The sequence below is a fragment of the Tetrao urogallus genome (assembly GCF_951394365.1).
Source record: "Tetrao urogallus genome assembly, chromosome: 18".
Classification (NCBI taxonomy): Eukaryota; Metazoa; Chordata; class Aves; order Galliformes; family Phasianidae; genus Tetrao; species Tetrao urogallus.
This window is the reverse complement of record NC_136831.1, coordinates 10,438,796-10,457,960: the sequence shown is the minus strand read 5'-3', so window position 1 is coordinate 10,457,960 and position 19,165 is coordinate 10,438,796. Positions and strand designations below refer to the sequence as shown.

Genomic DNA, 19,165 nt, shown 5'->3' with positions numbered 1-19,165 from the left:
ATCAAAGAATAAGGCCAAGTGCATGGCCTTGCACCCAAGTCAGGGTAATCCCAAACATGGATAAGGACTCATCAACAATTAGATAGAAAGCAGCCCTGCAGGGAAGGATTTGGTGGTATTGGTGGATGAAAAAGTCAACATGAGCCAGCACTGTGCGCTTGAAGCCCAGAAAGCCAATCATATCCTGTGCAGCATCAAAAGAAGAGTGGCCAGCAGGTCAAGGGAGGAGATTCTCCTCATCCACTCCACTCTTGTGAGATCCCACCTGCAATCCTGCTGTCAGCTGTGGGGTTTCTCAGTGTAGAAAGGACAGGGACCTGTTGGTGTGGGTCCAGTGGAGGCCACAAGAATGCTCAGAGGGATAGAGCACCTCTCCTATAGAGATAGTCTGAGTGAGCTGGGGTTGTTCAGCCTGGAGAAGAGAAGGCTTGGGGGAAATCTTATAGTGGCCTTCCAGCATTTAAAGGCAGCCTACAAGAAAGATGGAGAAGGGCTCTATATAAGGGAGTGTTGTGATGGGAGAAGAGAAATGGCTTCAAACTAAAAGCACTCAGGGATTATAACGACAGGACAAGAAACGACCTTAAACTAAAAGAGGGGAGATATGGAATACATATAATGAAGAAATAGTTCACCAAGAGTGTAATGAGGCATAGACTGCCCAGAGATTCTGTGGATGCCCCATTCCTGCAGATGTTCAAGGCCAGGCTAGATGGGGCTTTGGGCAACCTGGTCCAGAGGAAAGCGGTCTTTACCATCCCTTCCAACTCATAACATTCTATGATTCTAATAACCATGGCCTTCATTTCCCATACCTAGCAAGTCTGGGGACTTTGGAAATAGGTGAAAGAAAGAAATACTAGGAAATTTTCTCAGAAAGTGTCTTGCGTGTGGAAGAGAAGAAAGCAGAGTTTCTGAAAATCAAATGAGCTTCTCTGGCTAGTGGGTAAATTTCTGCTTTGTGGCACACTGTCAAACTAGATACATAGACCACATCCAGGATACCTGCATGCAACATTAAAATGTGTAGTGAGATTATATTTTTAATTACAAGTTTTAATCTTAGATTTTAAAAATTCTTCAAGATTGTAGGTGATAAGTAAGGGTCAGAGATGCTAACATGGAAAAGGAAGAATTCTCCTGTGCATGTGAGTGAACCTTGGTGGCCAGAGTTGGCCAGATGTTAAAATCAAGACATAACATCATCTTCACTGAATTGCAGAATGGTTCAGACTGGAAGGGACTTCTGGAGGTCATCTACTCCAAAAGCAGGGCTGCCTAGATCTGTTTGACCAGATGTCCAGGATGATGTCCAGATGGCTTTGGAATATCTTCAAAGATTGACGTTACAAATCTATACTGTAAGAATACCAGAAGGAAAAAAGGGCAACTCTTTTACCCAGAGTCATCGCCTTGGACACTTACAGGCTGCAGGGGGTGATTTCATGGCTCACTCAGATGGTGTCTGAGAGCCCATCTCTGCTATTCTTTCTCAGTCATGACCCTTCCTGCTACCTGCATTGTTTTGACTGTCCTGTATTTCCCTGTCTTTTCACTGAATCGATCAGTCTTCAAACAGCAGAAAGCTACTGCTGGGTTAGCAAGTTCAGTGAATCAGTAAGAAACATATTTTAGAAGAGATATGGGAGGTCTTCAACCCAGTTTCCTTCTCCAAGCAGAGCTAATTTCAAAACTCAGTGCCTTGCCCATGCAAATCCTTGAAATTCCTCGGGACAGAGATTCCATAATCTCTGAGCATCACTCAGAGATTCATCATGATCAAGAGAGCATCACTCTTATGGTAAATAATGTGTTCCTTTTGTCAAAAAACAACTTTGATTTACAACATGAGACCATTACCACTTGGCCTTTCAGTGTGCACTTGCAGGAAAAGCTTGGATGTATCTAATTTGCATTCTCTTTTGCAGCAGTATTAGTTTTGAGTCAGATAGTCTCTAAGCCTCCTCTTGTCCAGGCCAAAGAAATTTAATTCCCTTTTCATCTCCTGATGAGGCATCTGTTCCAGCTGACTGATAATACTAAGTGCTTTCGCTGGATTCCTTCCAGTATGTCGACATCTCTCATAATGGGAGGACACAAAACTGAACACAGTGCTGCAGATGCAGCCTCATCAGTGTCAAGTTTGGGGGAATAATCATATCCCTCCGCCACCTGCATGCTTATTGAGTACTTACTACTTCAGTGCAATCTGACTGGTTAGCTTTATCACTGCAGGAGTGCACTGCTAACACATAGCCAGCTGGTTTTCCATGAGGATCCCAAAGTCTTTTCTGCAGAGCTGCACTCTAGTCAGTCAATAGTCAGCCTGCACTGATACAGGAGCTGTTCTATCCCAGGTAGAAAATATATAACAGGATTATTTCATAGAACTAGAGCAATCATATGAAGTCAGTTAGACCAAACTTATGAGGTGAAAAGGCCTCCTTCTGCTTTGTCTGATAATACATGTAAGGAGAAATGGTGGCACATGGTAGTACTGTTTCACGCCCGGAAAATCCCCATTTTTTAGAGCTGCATAAGGTCTGATGTCTGTCACAGATGTAAGCAAATAGGCTGTAACTCTCACAATTTACTCTTTTTTATCACAGAAGTCCTTGCAGGCTTGAAAGAATCCTGGAGGCCATTGGAATGAACACCACTGCCATCAGTTCCCCCAGGACCTCAGAGGAGGAGCAGGCACCATGCCTAGGAGGAGTAAGTTTCGTGTGCTCACGTTATGTTTTTAATCCTCCTTCTGACTTCACATATAGGCGAAGTAGCAATAGTAGTAGTAGTTTACCTCTAGTATACCTTGGGATATGACAAAACTCCAGCTCCCTTACTAAGTTTTTCTGTTACTATTCTAAAATAAAGAGTCTCTCCTTACTTGCTAAGTATGTCTCACACTACCTGTGAACCATCACTACCTGTGGTTTAACTGAAAGAATCACAGAATCACAGAATGGCTAAGGTTGGAAGGGACCTCAAGGATCATGAATCTCCAACCCCCCTGCCACATGCAGGGCCACCAACCTCCACATTCAATACTAGACCAGGCTGCCCAGGGCCCCATCCAACCTGGTCTTGAACAACTCCAGGGGCATCCACAGCCTCTCTGGGCAGCTGTTCCAGCACCTCACCACTCTCTCTGTAAAGAATTTTCCCCTGACATCCAGCCTCAATCTCCCCTCCCTCAACTTAAAACCATTTCCCCTCATCCTACACATATCAACCATTTCAAAGAGTTGATTTCCCCTCCCCTCTGTAGGCTCCCTTTAGGTATTGAAAGGCTGCAGTTAGCCCACCCCACAGCCTTCTCTTCTCTAGGCTGAACAAGCCCAGCTCCCTCAGCCTGTCTTTATAGGGGGGATGCTCCAGTCCCCTGATCATCTTCGTGGCTCTCCTCTGGACCCTCTCCAACAGCTCCCTGTCTTTTTTGGACTGGGGGCTCCAGACCCGGACACAATATTCCAGATGGAGTCTCACAAGAGCAGAGTAGAGGGGGACACCTCCCTGTCCCTGCTGGCCACCTCTCTTCTGATGGAGCCCAGGATACCATTTGCCTTCCAAGCCACAAGGGCACACTGCTGGCTCATGTTAAGTTTTTCATCTATCAAGACCCCCAAGTCCTTCTCCACAGGGCAAAACAACACTACTATTGTCCAAAGAATAATAGTAGGCTTCTTGCTTTGAAATAAATAAATAAAATTTGCTCACAAAAGAAAGTCAGGGAATGAAACTCTTTGATTACTGATGCTAATGTAGGATCAAAACGCCAAAGAGGCTGATTACTGAAGTACAGCCACACAGAGACACAGCTGATCACATAAAATGATCCTTCTTACTGCTGGCCAGCACACCAAGAAAAAGCTGGTGCTGTCTCATGGTAATGCACGTCTGCTCATCCTGTCACCTCTCCCTCCCTGCTATACTGGGACAAGCAAAGAACACAGGGGGCTTTACAGATCTCATGGCAACACTGCACGTTTAGAAGCTTCTGGGATTGGAAAGACATTTTCAGCTTTACAAACATGCCTGTAGCTCTCATCACGATAAAGAGAAAATAGCATTTAAAAGCACTTCTGCAGAACAAAATTCCAGTGCAGATGCTATTTCTCCTCTTTGCGTTTTTCTTCCTTTATATACAAATGAGAGTATGAGAACAGGTTTGTTCTTAAGAAAAGAGCAAACTCTGCTAATCTGCTAATGATTTGTCTGCCAGCACTGTGCTTGCCACAGCAATTTGTTGGCTGGGGTGGATGTGGCCCTGATGTCCACATCTAGCTGTACAATGGAACCGCATCATGTCGTGTGCGAGCATGGGCAGGACTGCCGTTGTAGAGGGGGCTGGACTCAATAATGATTCAAGTCATAGACTGCTGTATTTGTGATGAGACTGTCCACATACATCCCTAACAACAGAGAACACTGTGCTGAAGAGCATCCAAGCCAGAGCCATTGACTGCAGGTAGCCATGGAGCAGAGGAACAGTGAGATAGTTTTGATCAGCTTGACAGACAGTAATCACAGATCATCATCTGATGGGGCATTAAGAGACAAAACACCCTAGAGCTGAAACTGGCACAACAGGCCAGTGTGCAATCGGGCCCACGAGTAGTCAGGAGGCAGATGGGTGACAGCCAACAGTGATGACAGGGTACAAAACACAGGAGGATGGCAGAGGCCCAAACTAAACACAATGGTACAAGAACAATTGCCATGGATGAACTAGCTAAAGGAAAAAGGAATGGCATAGAAGGAAGGGACACAAAGGAGAACAGCAGGCTAGTAATTACTGAATTCAAATGAGGAGAGATAGGAACCTCGTTGGGTGTGGTGGTGGCACTTGTGACAACAAAAATGAAAGACAACACTGATCAAGGACACTGAGTGGCACTCAGATGAACCACCCTGCTGAATACCACAAAATCAAAGCTCTCACTGAACATGGAGGCATTTTATACAGAAAAATCTGAAGGATGCAGCCCATCATCTCTGGGAGTGAAATGAGGATGGAGGAGCAGTGACAACTAAGTAGTCCTGCAAAGGAAGGAGAAGTAAAGTCCTACTGCATGCCCGCCTGCCCCTGCTTCTGCCCTGGGCTGCTCACAGCCGTGAGCATGCTTCATGCACGTGGCAGTTCCACCCTTCTGCATCCCCATTCTGTGTGCAGCCACTCTCCTTTTCCTCTTCCACAGTGCACAAGCCTGTACCCCACAGGAGTCTGTACTCCACATATGTGCAGCAGATAGCCATGTACAGGCACTGCATGAAGCAGATGCTTTCCCACAGGACTGTTTGGGTGACTTGCTAAGGCAAACAAGAGAGTGCTAGTTGCATTGCTACAACCTTACAGAGAGATTTTTGCTTTATTTTTTTCCTGTTCAACTATTAATTTCTTTAAAGTATCAAAGTTGAAACAGTGGATGTGTCCCATTACCTCAGGTATCCTTTCCCTGCATGGGATGTGACCCGTACTTCATAACTGTTGCCTGTCTACTCCATCCATTCACAAACACTGTCAACCTCCTTACAAAGTGATAGTCCTTACCATCATGCAGGTTTATTTTTATTTCTGACAGCTTCTACTTAGGGTTGGCTGAGAATGAAGCAATCAGAGCCAAGTCACATGCACAACAAGAGATTTGAAGCAAGTAATGAATATCTGTTACATGAATAGAAGTGTACAGTGTCACAGAGCTTGCTGCAGTGCTTCTCAGGGACCTCATTCTTCTGATTTCTACATGTGAAAAAAAAAGAAGGAAGATAATGTACAAGTTACTGGTGTAAAAGAATTACTTGTGGGATTGTTTCAGGTCTGTGGATGTTGCACATGTTATGCCATATTACTGGCAAAAAAGTATTATCTCCCAGTTCTGATGAGAGCCCTGGATTCTTACAGTAGATTATAGTTGGTATGTATCTTGGGAGGCACTAACAGGATTTTCAAAAAGCACTGGTTCTGAATAAATGCCAACTCTGGCCTTCCTTCATGATGACACTCCAATACAAGAGTTGGAATACAGCTGTGGCTGCCAGGTGTTTGAGCAGAGATCTTTGCAGCCCCCGATGCACAGGAAGGGTCCTTCTCTGCAGCACTCCAACTCACCTGTCTTCCAATGTCACGACTCTTGGCTCGCAGTTTGTTAACCTGACATTCAGCAATATCGGCTCGTTCTTCAGCCTCTTCCAGCTCGTGCTGGGTCTTGCGGCATCGGGAGAGATTAGTGCTTGCCTGTTCCTCCTGGAAGTCACAGTTCCATCAGTGGCATGCACACAACCTAGCACTGCCCTGTTCCCATTAACACTATGCACCCATTCCATTCCATTCCAATGGCACCTACTGCAATTAACCTCACAGCTCCATCCATGCATTACCAGCACACAGTACATTTCATCTAGTACCACAAACAACTTGAGCACTGGGAAAACTGCCTGGTGTGGCTCCAAAAGTGTGAAAATGCCAGGATAACTACAACTGTGTCCACTCTGTTGTGTTTCAGAACTCTTTAAAAATAAGCACTGTTCAAAGGCAATGACCACCACTGCTCTATCAAACTGAGTATTCAATTATTTTAACAAATGTGGTAGCCTAGACTTTTTGGAAACCTTCACCCAGGGCCAAAAGGACTTAAAGAGTCCTGTACTCACAGCTTCCTCAGCCTGTTTCTTGTATGCTTTCACTTTTAACTGCAGCTTGTCCACCAGGCTCTGGAGCCGGAGAATATTTTTCTTATCCTCTTCAGACTGTGGGAAGTGAAAATTAATACCAAGGTGATGCACGTAGAATACAAGAAAGATAAAGAAGAACACGGAGGATTTGTAATACCTGGTAAGTGAGCTCCTTCAGCCTTCGTTCATATTTGCGAGCACCTTTCAGTGACTCTGTTCCTCGCTTCTGCTCAATGTCAAGTTCATTTTCTAACTCATGAATCTGAAACACAATACCACAATAAAGACAGGAAGTGTCAATAAAGACAGGAGTGGCTGCTGATCTTGCTGCAGGACCCAGGGTTCTGTGGACTAAAGCCTGCAGAGAAAGTGGCAGTGCAGAGTAGCTTCCTGCAGCTGCTTACTGGGCTTAGAGTAGCTAACATCTGCTTACCACACTACATGAGCAGTGATATAGTGTGTGAGTCCACAGTTATTTTTACAGGGAACTTAGCTTTGTATACCTGGGGCTGCCTTAACCAAAATTAGGCTTAAATCTGTCAGGGAAGAAGAAACTGAAACAGGGGAGGGAGGGTTTCGTTCGCATAGTTTAGGGAAATAGAAATGTTTCATTTGTAATTTTCAAAATTACCTTGTAAATTGCCTGCAACTACCCATTTGATGAGGGCTCCCACAGCTCTATTCCTGTTCTGCAGTGTATGTAAGTCAAATCTAGATGCCAATTATTTTCCTTTTCTGTGTGTATTTCATTTCACAAACAAGAACACCCAACTCCCCATCAGCTGTGCTGTATCTTGGAAGATAAATAGTTTTAGACTGATTCAGTGGGTCAGGCAAATGTTCCATCTAGCCCAGTGCTCTGTCTCTGAGTGTCTAGAGTAGCTGCTATTTGGGGACAGCAGGGAAAACTGGCTGCTGTCTACCCCCTCACACCTGCCCAGCTTCCAGACATTAGATTACAGGTTTCAGGTGGCACATCTGTACCTGTTCCCCTGAGTTTATAAACCTGCTGATTTCTAATTCCTCTTTGAACCTTCCATCAGCTGCCTCTGCAGCATCCTATGGCAACAGGTTCCAGAATTTCACTGCCCAGTCTGTAAAGTATTTTATTTGTTTTAAACTGACTTCTGAGTAAGGGTCACATGGTCTACATTACATTTCCTTACTTATAATATTTGTCTAATCATAGACTGTATTTTGATTCCTAACCATCCCAAATTCATCTTCTTTACTGTTTTCATGATTCTGTAAACTTTGATCACATTCTTCTCAGCCATCTCCTCTCCAAACTGAAGAGTCTTAGCCTTGTGTGTTTCTTATCAAAATTTCTCACCCCTGGATACTTCTCTAAGTATGTGTCCTTCTCTAAGCTGTAGGTCCTTCTTGAGATGCAGACACCAGAACTGCACAATGTACACACAGTGGCAAGTGATACTCTCCACCTGTGGTCTCAGTGCATTTCCTAATAAAGCCCATCTCTCTTTTTATTTTTTTTTTTAATTTAGCATTCTGTTTTCTCTGTACACTGAGAACACAGTTTCTAAGGCCCATCATGTACTGAGACCTCTCCTTGCTGAGCTGTAGTGCCAGTTCCAAGTTCATCCCCACATGAACATGTTTTAAATTGTTTTTCTCTAGATGTATGCCTATACTGGTGTTTGTCTGCCACCATTTTTACCATTTCATTCAGGTTTTATGAGGTCGTTCTCAAGGTCCTTACTTGCAGTGCGACACTTCACTAAGTGTAACCCTCATCAAATCTGATGGAGATCCCTGCCTTTCCAAGATATTCTAGCAGCCAAGGTCCAGCTAAAGACATTGACCTTAGTCTACCCCCATCTCCACCATACCCTAGCCTCTAGTTTCTGGAGTTGCTTCTTTCCACCCTTCAATGCCAGCTGCTCAGCTTCATCCAGACGGTGCTGCAGATCCTTCACCATTTGTTCCAGATTCCTCTTCATTCTCTCCAAGTGAGCACTGGTGTCCTGCTCCTTCTTCAGCTCTTCTGCCATCATGGCTGCCTGGTTGTAATGCAGAGTTATGTTATGAATACATCTCCATATCACTGGCGGTTCTGTGCCTTCTTTGGGAGAAATGCTCCCAGTGACAAATGACTCTCCACATTCTCAGTCAGCTGCCTATGATTGTGTTAAGGGTCTGTCATATAAAGAATCACAATTTCTTGATATCTGTATTTCAAAAGCTACTCTGACTTGGGAATTGGGCAGGGTTTGATAACAAGAATAAAAATAAGGCAGCCAAATGACAAAGGAGTCAAAGTTTTTAAATGAAAGTGGAAGTTAGTGGCATCTTGAAGTATCACCAGCAAGTGCTCTGCTGACTGTGAATACATCACTGTTTGGTACCTAAGTCTGCCTGACATCCAGACTCCTAAGCAGCTTTTACCAGTGGAATGACTCTGAGGTTCTCCTGAACATCAATGAAGAGTTTGTGTCTGTTGGGCTCTTCAGACTATGGGGTGGATAGCTGTCACCACTGTTTCACGAAAAGGATACGGAGGCCAAAGGAGAACCTAGAGCACTCTTACTGTGAAGGAACCACAGCTACACACATTGCTTCAGGTGTGCCACAATGTGATGCAAAAGAATAAGCATTTTCTGTTTTATTTTCATATACCTTTTCTAGATAGTTCTAAGACTTGGTTCTTTTGATGCCATGAACAATTTCCTTGTTTAAATTAAACATTTCTATTATGCCTTTTTATTTTTTTTATATTTCTTACATAGAGAAGCATGTATGATTTTAGTCTCAAATCCTGTTTTTCTGCAATATTTAGATAGGACTTAGTCCAAAATACTCTCTTCCTGTTTCAATTTTGCCACCATCTGGCTTTTGCTGTCTATTACATCCATTGCAAAAGTGAATGTGAGTATCAGAAAGAGGAGACAGGATGCTTTTTCAGTATAGACTGCTGCAGGACATGAGTAGATTAACTTGACTGAAAGGTTCTTCCACAGCAAGCAGTAGAGCAGAGGCTGTGCAAAAGGTGCAGGTGGGAGGGCTTGTGTGTCACTGATATTTTCTGTTCCTAAGCTGAAGAATCAATTCTCTCTCACCTCACTGCTGTCTCTCTAAGGTGTAAATGTCAATGCAGTAGTATAAAATAGAGTGAGACAAGCAAAAGTACTTACATCTGTGATTGCTTTCTTTGCCTTTTCCTCTGCATTTCTGGCTTCCTGAATGCTATCTTCAACTTCATTCTGTAGATGAGTAATGTCCACTTCTAGTTTCTTCTTGGTGTTTAGGAGGCTTGTGTTCTGTTGGGACAGTCCAAGGACAGGTCGTTCCCATCCCATTTCATACCAGTCCAACATGCATATTATAAAACAAATACCTGAGAATGGAGAATCTGCACTCGCTCACTGGCATCTGTCAGCTCCTGCTCGGAAACTTTGCGGGCTCGCTCTGTCTGCTCGAGGGCAGCTCGCATCTGCTCAAGTTCTGTCATCATCAGATTATTCCTGCGCTCTACCACAGCAAGCTGCTCCTTCAGGTCATCATTCTCTCTCAAAGCATCATCTAGATGGAGCTGGGAATCCTTTGAAGTTGAAAGCATGATAAGACTCAGAGGAAAGTAGAAATAGTGTCAAAGACCTTGTTGGACAGATGCCCTTGCGGTCCCTACCTTGAGTTGCCCTTGCACGCCTTTGAGATGCTTTTGTGTCTCTGCTACCTGACAGTTGGCACGGCTCAGCTGTATCTCCATGTCATTCAGATCTCCCTCCATCTTCTTTTTCAGCCTCAAAGCATCATTTCTGCTTCTAATCTCAGCATCCAGCGTGGTTTGCATAGACTCTAATACCCGCTGATGATTCTTCTTCAGCTGTTGAATTTCCTCATCTTTCTCTGCACTCCTTCTGTCAACATCTGACTTCACTTGGTTCAGCTCCAGCTGAACACGCAAGATTTTTCCTTCTTCGTGTTCTAAAGAGCCCTGGTAGTGTTGAAATAATATTATTTGTCTCTGAAATGTTCATTGCTGAGAAATGCCCATGCAGAATTTTGTCACTTCACAGTTAGTAACACAGATGTGCTTGTCTTATTGTACAACTTTAGAAAAGGCCTAGCTCTTAAAAAGCAGACTGCTCTTTTTATATACAGGAGTTATACCTTTTCTGCATAGTAATCAGTAATTTGATAACAAGACAGCTTAGAAAAATGCCTCCAATACCACAAAGTCTGGACACTGAGAGTTATGTTCACACTGCGGAGATAACAAAATGTGAAAACACTAAATTGACAGGAAAGCCAAGCATTATGCTCAGTAGAAGTTTGCCTTCACTTGCATCTTCATGCTGAATTCTGTTTATGGACACTGCACTTGAGGTAAGGGAGAGCCTGGGTTCAGGGAAAGTTTCACTTCCACTGGACTGAAAGCAGTTGGGGAAGCAGGGTAAAGAGTTTTGTTTTCTGATAAGGGTGCCTCTTACTCTGTGCTACATCAAGAATTATTCAGGACCTGAAAGGACCCAGCATAAGATTATAGCTGTAAAAAACTTTCTGTATTTCGTTTTGTAGAGAAATCTAATTTAGTGGTTTGTTCTGTTTTGCAAGCAGGTGTTCCACCTGGGCTCCATATCATGCACTGGCCTGTAGATGTGGAGCACAAGTGGAAAAAACCCTGCAGACCCTGAGAAGAACAAAAGCAGGAGAGAGTCTGCAATGGGTGAGAAAAGCACACTTTGAAGTAGGGGACGCCCTGCTGGCACTGCCTATCACATCCACTGTCAGTGTTTCTTCCCTCTCCTTTCGGTGGTTTGCCATCTCGCAGGGGTCAATAAGTAGCAATACATTATCTTAGAAAGTTTCCATTTCCCACTTACGGAATTGTCTAAAATAAACGCCTGAGTGAGTGTGCATATATCGACTCAACAAATCGTGACCTTCTATGAAACTCTTATGTTTAGTGTGTAATCAATTGAGGCTTTGATTGAGTTATGATGACTATGTTATTAATATAATTGGTGCTATTATTTTATAGTGTGGTAATAGTTTGCTAATAAACAAAAAAGGGGGAGTGTGGTTATGACCCCTTGGGAAAGAATAGCTGAAGCATGTTATGTTCTTAATTTTCTAAGTGGGTGGACAACTGAGGGCCCCCCAATTTACAGGCATTTTGGTCAAAATGCTTTAACTCATGTCAAGGAAAGAGCTTACATAGGTTATGGTAAAAAAGTCTGAATTCTAATCAGCAAACAGGGGGTTGATAACGTGGGGCCAAGGCTGTGCTTGTGTCTTAACAGGTCCGAGATGGGTGCCTGCATGCAGGGTGAGCCAGCCGTCTCAGCGCCGGCTGTAACGTGATCACTGCACTGCCAGCAGCGGTTTGAACGCTCATCATCAAGTCACACCTTGTTTGTCAAGCGGTCTCACCAAGAAATCATAAGGACTGGAATCATTGGGAATTGGTCAACATGAACTACTGTTGGTATTCTAAAGAGCCCATTGTTTGTCCAGTGTGTTAATTTGAGTTTGCTAACTCTAGAATTGTTTCTGATATTTTTTCTTCTTATTTTATTATCAGAAAAGGAGGAGATGTGGCATAAAGATGACCGTTGTATTACTAATGAGTGATAAAGCTCAACAATAACTTGAGCCCGACGTAAACACCCACCCACGAGGCGCCCAGGCCTTACATGTACCCTGTTGAGTTGCAGGATATTGAGGACTCTAAGCACCTACAATAAAAGTCCTTTGTTCTTCACCAGCGAAGGAGTCCGCACCTCTTTCGCCACACCTGCAAAGGAGCTTGATGCCCTCTTGCAACAAATACCAGGAAGAATTTTATGTCAGAAAGAGTGGTCCAGCATTGTCACAGGATACCTACGGTAGTGGTTAAGTCACAGCCCTACAGGTGTTTTAGGAAAAGGTCGTTATAGTACCTAGGGGCATGGTTGAGTGGGCAATGCTGGTGGTAGGGGAGCAGATGGACTACATGATCTTAGAGATCTTCTCCAACCCTAATGATCTTATGATTCTACGCAGCAAGGGCAAAGGTTGTCCTACTATGAAATCTCCTTCCTTGGAAATTGCAGGGAACAGTTAAACAAGGCTCTGAATAACCTAGAGCAATTTGACTAAATAGTCAGATTCTCAAAACACAAACGACCTTTCTGTAGCTTTTCAGAAGAGCAGACCAAACTAGTAGTGCAAAATGAGCTCAGTTTTAGACTGAGTTTTTTGCTCATGACAGCACAACAAGCTGTGCCACATTGGTGCAGGAGAGGGACAGGCCCTGTTAGTTGTTCTGTTTGTGATCTCATACTGCACCTTCGTGGCATTATCAGGATAAAAATGGGTGTACAATCTCCATATTTTCTCCATCCATGATCTCTCTGAAAACAAGCCCTCTTACTGAGACACTTGCCTCCGCTTCTTCTAACGCTGCTTGAAGGTCGTATTTTTCTTGCTCAGTTTGCTTCTTTGCTTTCTCCAGTCCATGATTAGCTTTTCCAGTTTCAGCAAGCTGTTCAGTAAGATCAGAAATTTCCTCTGAAACACAGAAAATGCACACTGAGTTCATCTTAAATAATGTTGTCATTGGCACCTGCAATTGCTTTTTGGCAGTGGGATTGATGGAAGAGATAATAATATACTAGGAAGTGACAGTGAGAAGAAATAACAGGTCTTGTATCATGTGCAGTCTTTATTTCTGATTAGCTGCTATTTCCAATTCAGTGTGCAATTTTAAAAATGAGGAGAACCAAGTGGAGAGAGCTCAGAGAGCAATCAGTTACTTCTGGATTCGGAAATTAAGTCTCCAGAGACAGTCCAGTTTGATTTTATTCTAAAATACTCCCCAGGGAACATTCAGCTCCACATAAAAGAACTAAATTCCGTTTGCTTTACACAGTTAATTCACTTACTAAATGCCAGTCTGTTGTGCCACAGCTGCTCAATGCTCCAATCAGGAAATAGAAAACAACCCTCCAAGTTTTTTTCTAATGGCAGTGATTGAAGTGGTCTGAAAAAAACGAGTATCTGTTTTCATCATTGTTTCTGCAGATTCAGTTAATTTGGTGCCTATCCACGAATGGGATTATAATGGTGTGGAGCAGGGGAAGTACAGTGATAGCACTAGAAACCATCAAGAAGTAGAATATTGTCATGAGCTGTAGGCATGTGCTCATAGGTGACCTTGTGATCATCTGAACAGAAAAGAAAGTTACACAGCCTGAGTTTTGTGGGAAAACCATAAGAAATAAAAGCTTGGGAAGAGGCAAAGCTTCAGTGTACCAGAAACATAGACGCACCTCTGAGTTAATCACAGAATCACAGAATGGCCAGGGTTGGAAGTGACCTCAAGGATCATGAATCTCCAACCCCCCTGCCACATGCAGGGCCACCAATCTCCACATTCAATACCAGACCAGGCTGCCCAGGCCCCCCCCCATCCAAGCTGGCCTTGAACACCTCCAGGGATGGACGGGGCATCCACAGCCTCTCTGGGCAGCTGTTCCAGCTCCTCACCACTCTCTCTGTAAAGAACTTCCCCCTGATATCCAGCCTCAATCTCCTGTCCCTCAACTTAAAGCCATTCCCCTTGTTCTGCTGTTATCTCCCCTTTCAAAGAGTTGATTTCCCTCCCCTCTGTAGGCTCCCTTTAGGTACTGAAATGCTGCAATGAGGTCATCCCACAGCCTTCTCTTCTCTAGGCTGAACAAGCCCAGCTCCCTCAGCCTGTCTTTATAGGGGGGATGCTCCAGTCCCCTGATCATCCTAGTGGCCCTCCTCTGGACCCTCTCCAACAGCTCCCTGTCTTTTTTGGACTGGGGGCTCCAGACCTTGTCTGACAGACCAATTTGAATCCACTGTATTGCATTGCCCTTCTCAGCAGAGTTTCAGTTCTATGAACTTGTAATGAGAAACCCAGTGTTTCTGGTTTGCATATAAATTGATTAAAACAGCTTTGGTGAAAATAGATATTCTAGGAATCTGCATACAGTGCTCTACAGTAAGTGACTGGCTTAAAAGCAAGGAATTTAATGATCTGGACTAGGTCAAAATTGGCTGGACATTGTGAAGGTACAATGTGAACTCAAGATATATATTTTTTTAAAGCTGAATGAATTAAGATGCTTTACTATAGTTTTCTTAATCATTGTCACAGGTACATGCTCCTTCTTTTGTTTCTCTTGCTAATGGCTAAACAACAGATAATTCCAAGTGAATTTCATCAGAAATTACTGTTGACATTCAGTGGGAATGTTCTAGCCTTCAGAGCATTTGCCCTGAAACCAGACTGAATTTTCTGACAGAACAGGTTCCTGAAAACACTAATTCCCTTGTCTTTGATATATCTGAAAAAGAGCAAGGATGCTAGAAGTAGCAGAAATTCCCTGCAACTAGGAACCCAGAACAGTAGCCTCCATAACTTCCAGACATTCAAGCTGCTGAACCCTCAACTATTTGAGTGGGCTACCTGAGATGTACATCACGTGTTCTCATTTTCGTAGAATCAGAAAACAATATAATATCCTGAGTTGGAAGTGTGGGAATCAAATGTTGTTTCTGCATTAGAATTGGATAATATTATTTTTATTTCATGGTCTCCGCTATCATAGTTCTTTCTGGGAGTCCTTCTACTTAACTTGGGGAAGATCTCTGATAAGTTTACATCACTTATCTTATAGACGAACCTTCCCAGGAACGCACACTCTGTATATAGGTGTATAGACGTATATTTTGTTATACACACTGCAAGAATATCCTGCACGAGATCAAACCAGAGAACAAGCCATGGCCTGCCCGAGGAAGCACCTGAAGAGACATTGGAAGGCCTGGCATCATCCCCCAGTGCTCTTTGTTTAACGATGATGACTTTAAAGAAAATCACCGTATCAATACGGCAAGGAGAGCACCGAGACTTCTTGGAAACAACAGGATGGCTGCTGACTGACACCAGATAACAAGGCTGTCATGTTGTGTCCACAGGCGCTCCTGCTTGCAGGATGCCTGCCATTGCAATTGCAAATAAAATCTGCTTTTATCAGAGATACCGTCCTGACAAAATGACTTAGATATTTCCAACCGAAGGGACCCATAAGGGTCATCAAGCCCAATTCCTAGTTTCCTCCTTTGTGTTTTGTAAGACTATGTCAAATTTCTCCCAAGGGAACGCATTTGCTCCCTTATTGCTTTCTGAATCTATGAATTTCTCTAATGGTTCTAATACTTATTTCACTCCCTTTCTTGACTTCTCTTTTCAAAGGGATGTTTTGATTTAGCATTACAGCAAGGTCTTTCCTTGTCTGGTACAGCACAAAGTGGTGTTACTGGAGAATGCAGCAACTCATCCTTCCTTTTTTGACCACATTATCACAGTGGTGGGACAAAGGAATACAGCAACCTAACGGCCTGAAATTGAGGTTCCCCTGTTTACTGACAGAAACATTTAATTGTGGATCCCAGCTGACAGAGATCTGAACTTACGCTGAAGGTTCTTGTTCTCCCGTCTGACAGTCTCAACCTGGTCAAGCACTTCTTCATAGGCATTCTTCATACGGAAGATCTCAGTGCTAAGGGTGCGAGACTCCTTCTGGGCAGCTTCCAGCTCAGCTTGACACTCCTGGTACTTCTGCTTCCATTCAGCCATGACCTAGAGTGACAAGAACTATCAGTGCACAGGAGTGGTCCATTTTGCAGTACGCCTGTCCCTGCACATTTATAATATAAGAACCTAAGAGACGTGGTTTGTCTTGCAATCTTTTGCTTTGCAGTAATCTTTGCCTGTGGCAATCTATTAACTGATACACGTACTGTGGCTGTTTCAATGATAACTACTTGAATTTCCCTCAAAGCTGACAGACAAGCATCAGCTAAAAGTCATAAAATTATTATCACAGAATCATTTGCCTTGGAAGAGATCTCTAAAGGTTATTTAGTTCAATGGACAGAAAACATGGACATCTACAGCTTGATCAAGTGGTGAGAGCCTGGTCCAGCCTGATCTTGAATGTCTCCAGGGAGGGGCATCCGTCATCTCTTTGGGCAATCAGTTCTAATGCTTCACTACCCTTATTGTATATATTTTTTCTTACAAGCAACCTAAATTCCGCATTTCAGTTTGAAACCACTTCCCCTTGTCCTGTCACAACAAACCCTGCTTAAGAGTCTGTATCCTTCCTTCTTATAGCCCCCTTTAGTTTCTGGAAGTCAGGGCTCGTTGGTATGCATTTGAAAACTTTCTCGTTCTGCTTGGTCTTCCACTCGATACAGAGCTTCCCAATCCCCCTCGTGAAAACTGTGCTTTTTAAAACTATCAGAAGCTATTTTATTTTTTGATGTGGTTACCTGGGGTTACTCACACTGTGACATTTTCATTACTATTTGTTGTGTTACGTGCTTCTTACCACAGTTTTGCTTTAGATAAAATGTAATTTATCTTAGGTTGAGTGCAGAACTCTCATACTTTCAGAATTTGGTCTGGCCTATCAAATTTTTATGATGTTCATATCTAGTAGCCTTTCTGAATGAACCTTGTCAAAATTCTTCTGCTTTTTATCAAATGCTGCACAGGCTGCATTCGACCTCTCCACAGCAATCATGAGATCATCCACTTCTCCCTGCAGCCTCTGCTTTGTCTTCTCCAGGGAAGCACACTTTGAATTGACTGCCTCAGTCTGCTCTTCTGAATCCTGCAGGCGCTGAGCAAGCTTCTTTCTGCAGGATGAGACAAGCAGTGCTAAGAAAAGGAAAATTCTGTCATTCTGAGGAAATGGACAGGAAGGGAGTTTGGCACAGTAGAGAGCCAGCATAGAAAGCTGTGATATTATGGACAAAGCATTGAGTAGGAGCCTCGGATCACAAAGAATGCTGGAGTGGTGCATAGGCTGGGAGAACACAAAGAAAGAGATATGAACACGCAAGTAACATGGGAAGAGGATTCCCCAGAAATCTAGGAGAAAGGTGATATGTGTGATGGAATCAGTGCAGAAAAAAAGAGCATCTAAGGGGTAAACTACACCAAGATGGGGAGGAAGCAGAAACAATTTCTGTATTGGCAGTGTGAAGAATATGATTTTTCAACAATTATGTTAAACTCCATAACTAATACACTGGAATTCTGCATTCTACAGAGATTCTTCCAAACATCTACTCTTCCTCCTTTAACTCTTTTTTTCTCCCTCACCTTTTCACTCTCAACACATTACAAAGCGCAATGCTGTGCATATTCCCACCATAAGCATATTCTGGTGTCCTCCAATTCCTTCTCATATTTTTACATAATTATCTTTTGCTCAAGACCATTCCTCCACATACTTGGCATCCTCCAGCTCCTCCATGCACTGAATAGCGTCCGTCTCATATTTGGTTCTCCACTGGGCCACTTCGCTGTTGGCCTTGGACAGGGCACGCTGCAGCTCACCCTTGGCTTCCTGCTCCTCCTCGTATTGTTCCCGGAGCAAGTCACAGTCGTGGCGGGCAGACTGCAAGGCATGGGCCAGGGCGTTCTTGGCCTGCACAATCAGAATTATACAAACTGTCAAAACAGACAAAAAATTGACAATTTGTGACTGAACCTTTTTATTGCATTTTGAGAAAAATTTCACATCTCACTGACCATTTTGCTAGGGTAGCTGAAGGAGAAAAGTCAACAGTATTTGGGACTCTGTGTTTCAGACTTGATAATGTTAATCAAGATCAGGCCATTTTGTTCAGTTTGTTTGGGACGCTGCCTCTCAAACACAGCAGCACCACGTGCTTCAGGACAAGATACAGTAAATGCTGCAGTGGGAAAGGTGGGAATAATCTCTCCAAAGGTCTCCCTGTAAGCTTTTCAGGTAGAATTTAGTGTTTGTCTGAAGATGGAGAAGACTTGACACTATGTTGTCATTTCTAATCCTGGATAGTTCACTCCTGATCTTTTTCTTATTTTTTGGCTGCAGCTGTATTCTTTGAATCAGGGGTTTTCCACAGCAGTAAGGCATGTACACAGACATTCACTTCTCTCCTGTATTTGAACTTCAGAAAGCATGGTAAGAAGAGCTTAAATTGTCTTACTTAATTTCTAATGTCTCTTCTTGCATTATACTCCAAGGCAAAGTTCTGAAGTTTCACTGTTAATGTCTTTTTCTCAGAGGAGCTCTCATTTATTCTTTTATCACATTGATTTATTTTACAATTTTAAGGACCAAATTAAAACAAATCACCTTATTTTCTTCCTCTAGTTGCCTCTTCAGCTCTTCTGTCTGCTGTGTGATAGCCTGTTTGCCTCTAGTCAGCTGGGAAATCAAGGACTCCTTCTCCTCCAGTTGCCTAGTTAGTTCACCTAACAAGAAAATGTTTTTTTTTAGACAGAAACATGAGACATAGAAAATTCATACAAATGAGAAAGGCTAGCCATACACAAAAAGATTACAAGATTTAAAGTAAAACTCAGGGACAGGCTCTGAACAACCTGATTGAACTGTGGATGTCTCTGTTCACTGCTGGGGAGTTGGACTAGATGACCTTTAAAGGTTCCATCCAA

The 19,165-nt window shown here is 43.2% G+C and overlaps 1 protein-coding gene across 1 annotated transcript in view; it reads right to left on the bottom strand.

Annotated features, from left to right (window-relative positions):
* Positions 1-1,278: 1,278 nt before the first annotated feature.
* Positions 1,279-19,165, bottom strand: part of LOC306953399 (myosin heavy chain, skeletal muscle, adult-like) — a gene marked incomplete at both ends in the record, with an annotated part of 44,138 nt that continues 26,251 nt past the window's right edge. The window contains 13 exons of the mRNA XM_079544294.1: positions 1,279-1,359; positions 6,110-6,244; positions 6,652-6,747; positions 6,830-6,934; positions 8,523-8,693; positions 9,825-9,950; positions 10,028-10,231; positions 10,319-10,627; positions 13,061-13,185; positions 16,126-16,291; positions 17,172-17,355; positions 17,956-18,152; positions 18,846-18,964. Of these exons, the coding sequence (XP_079400420.1) occupies positions 1,279-1,359; positions 6,110-6,244; positions 6,652-6,747; positions 6,830-6,934; positions 8,523-8,693; positions 9,825-9,950; positions 10,028-10,231; positions 10,319-10,627; positions 13,061-13,185; positions 16,126-16,291; positions 17,172-17,355; positions 17,956-18,152; positions 18,846-18,964 (2,018 nt within the window). The remainder of the gene's footprint in view (positions 1,360-6,109; positions 6,245-6,651; positions 6,748-6,829; positions 6,935-8,522; positions 8,694-9,824; positions 9,951-10,027; positions 10,232-10,318; positions 10,628-13,060; positions 13,186-16,125; positions 16,292-17,171; positions 17,356-17,955; positions 18,153-18,845; positions 18,965-19,165) is intronic.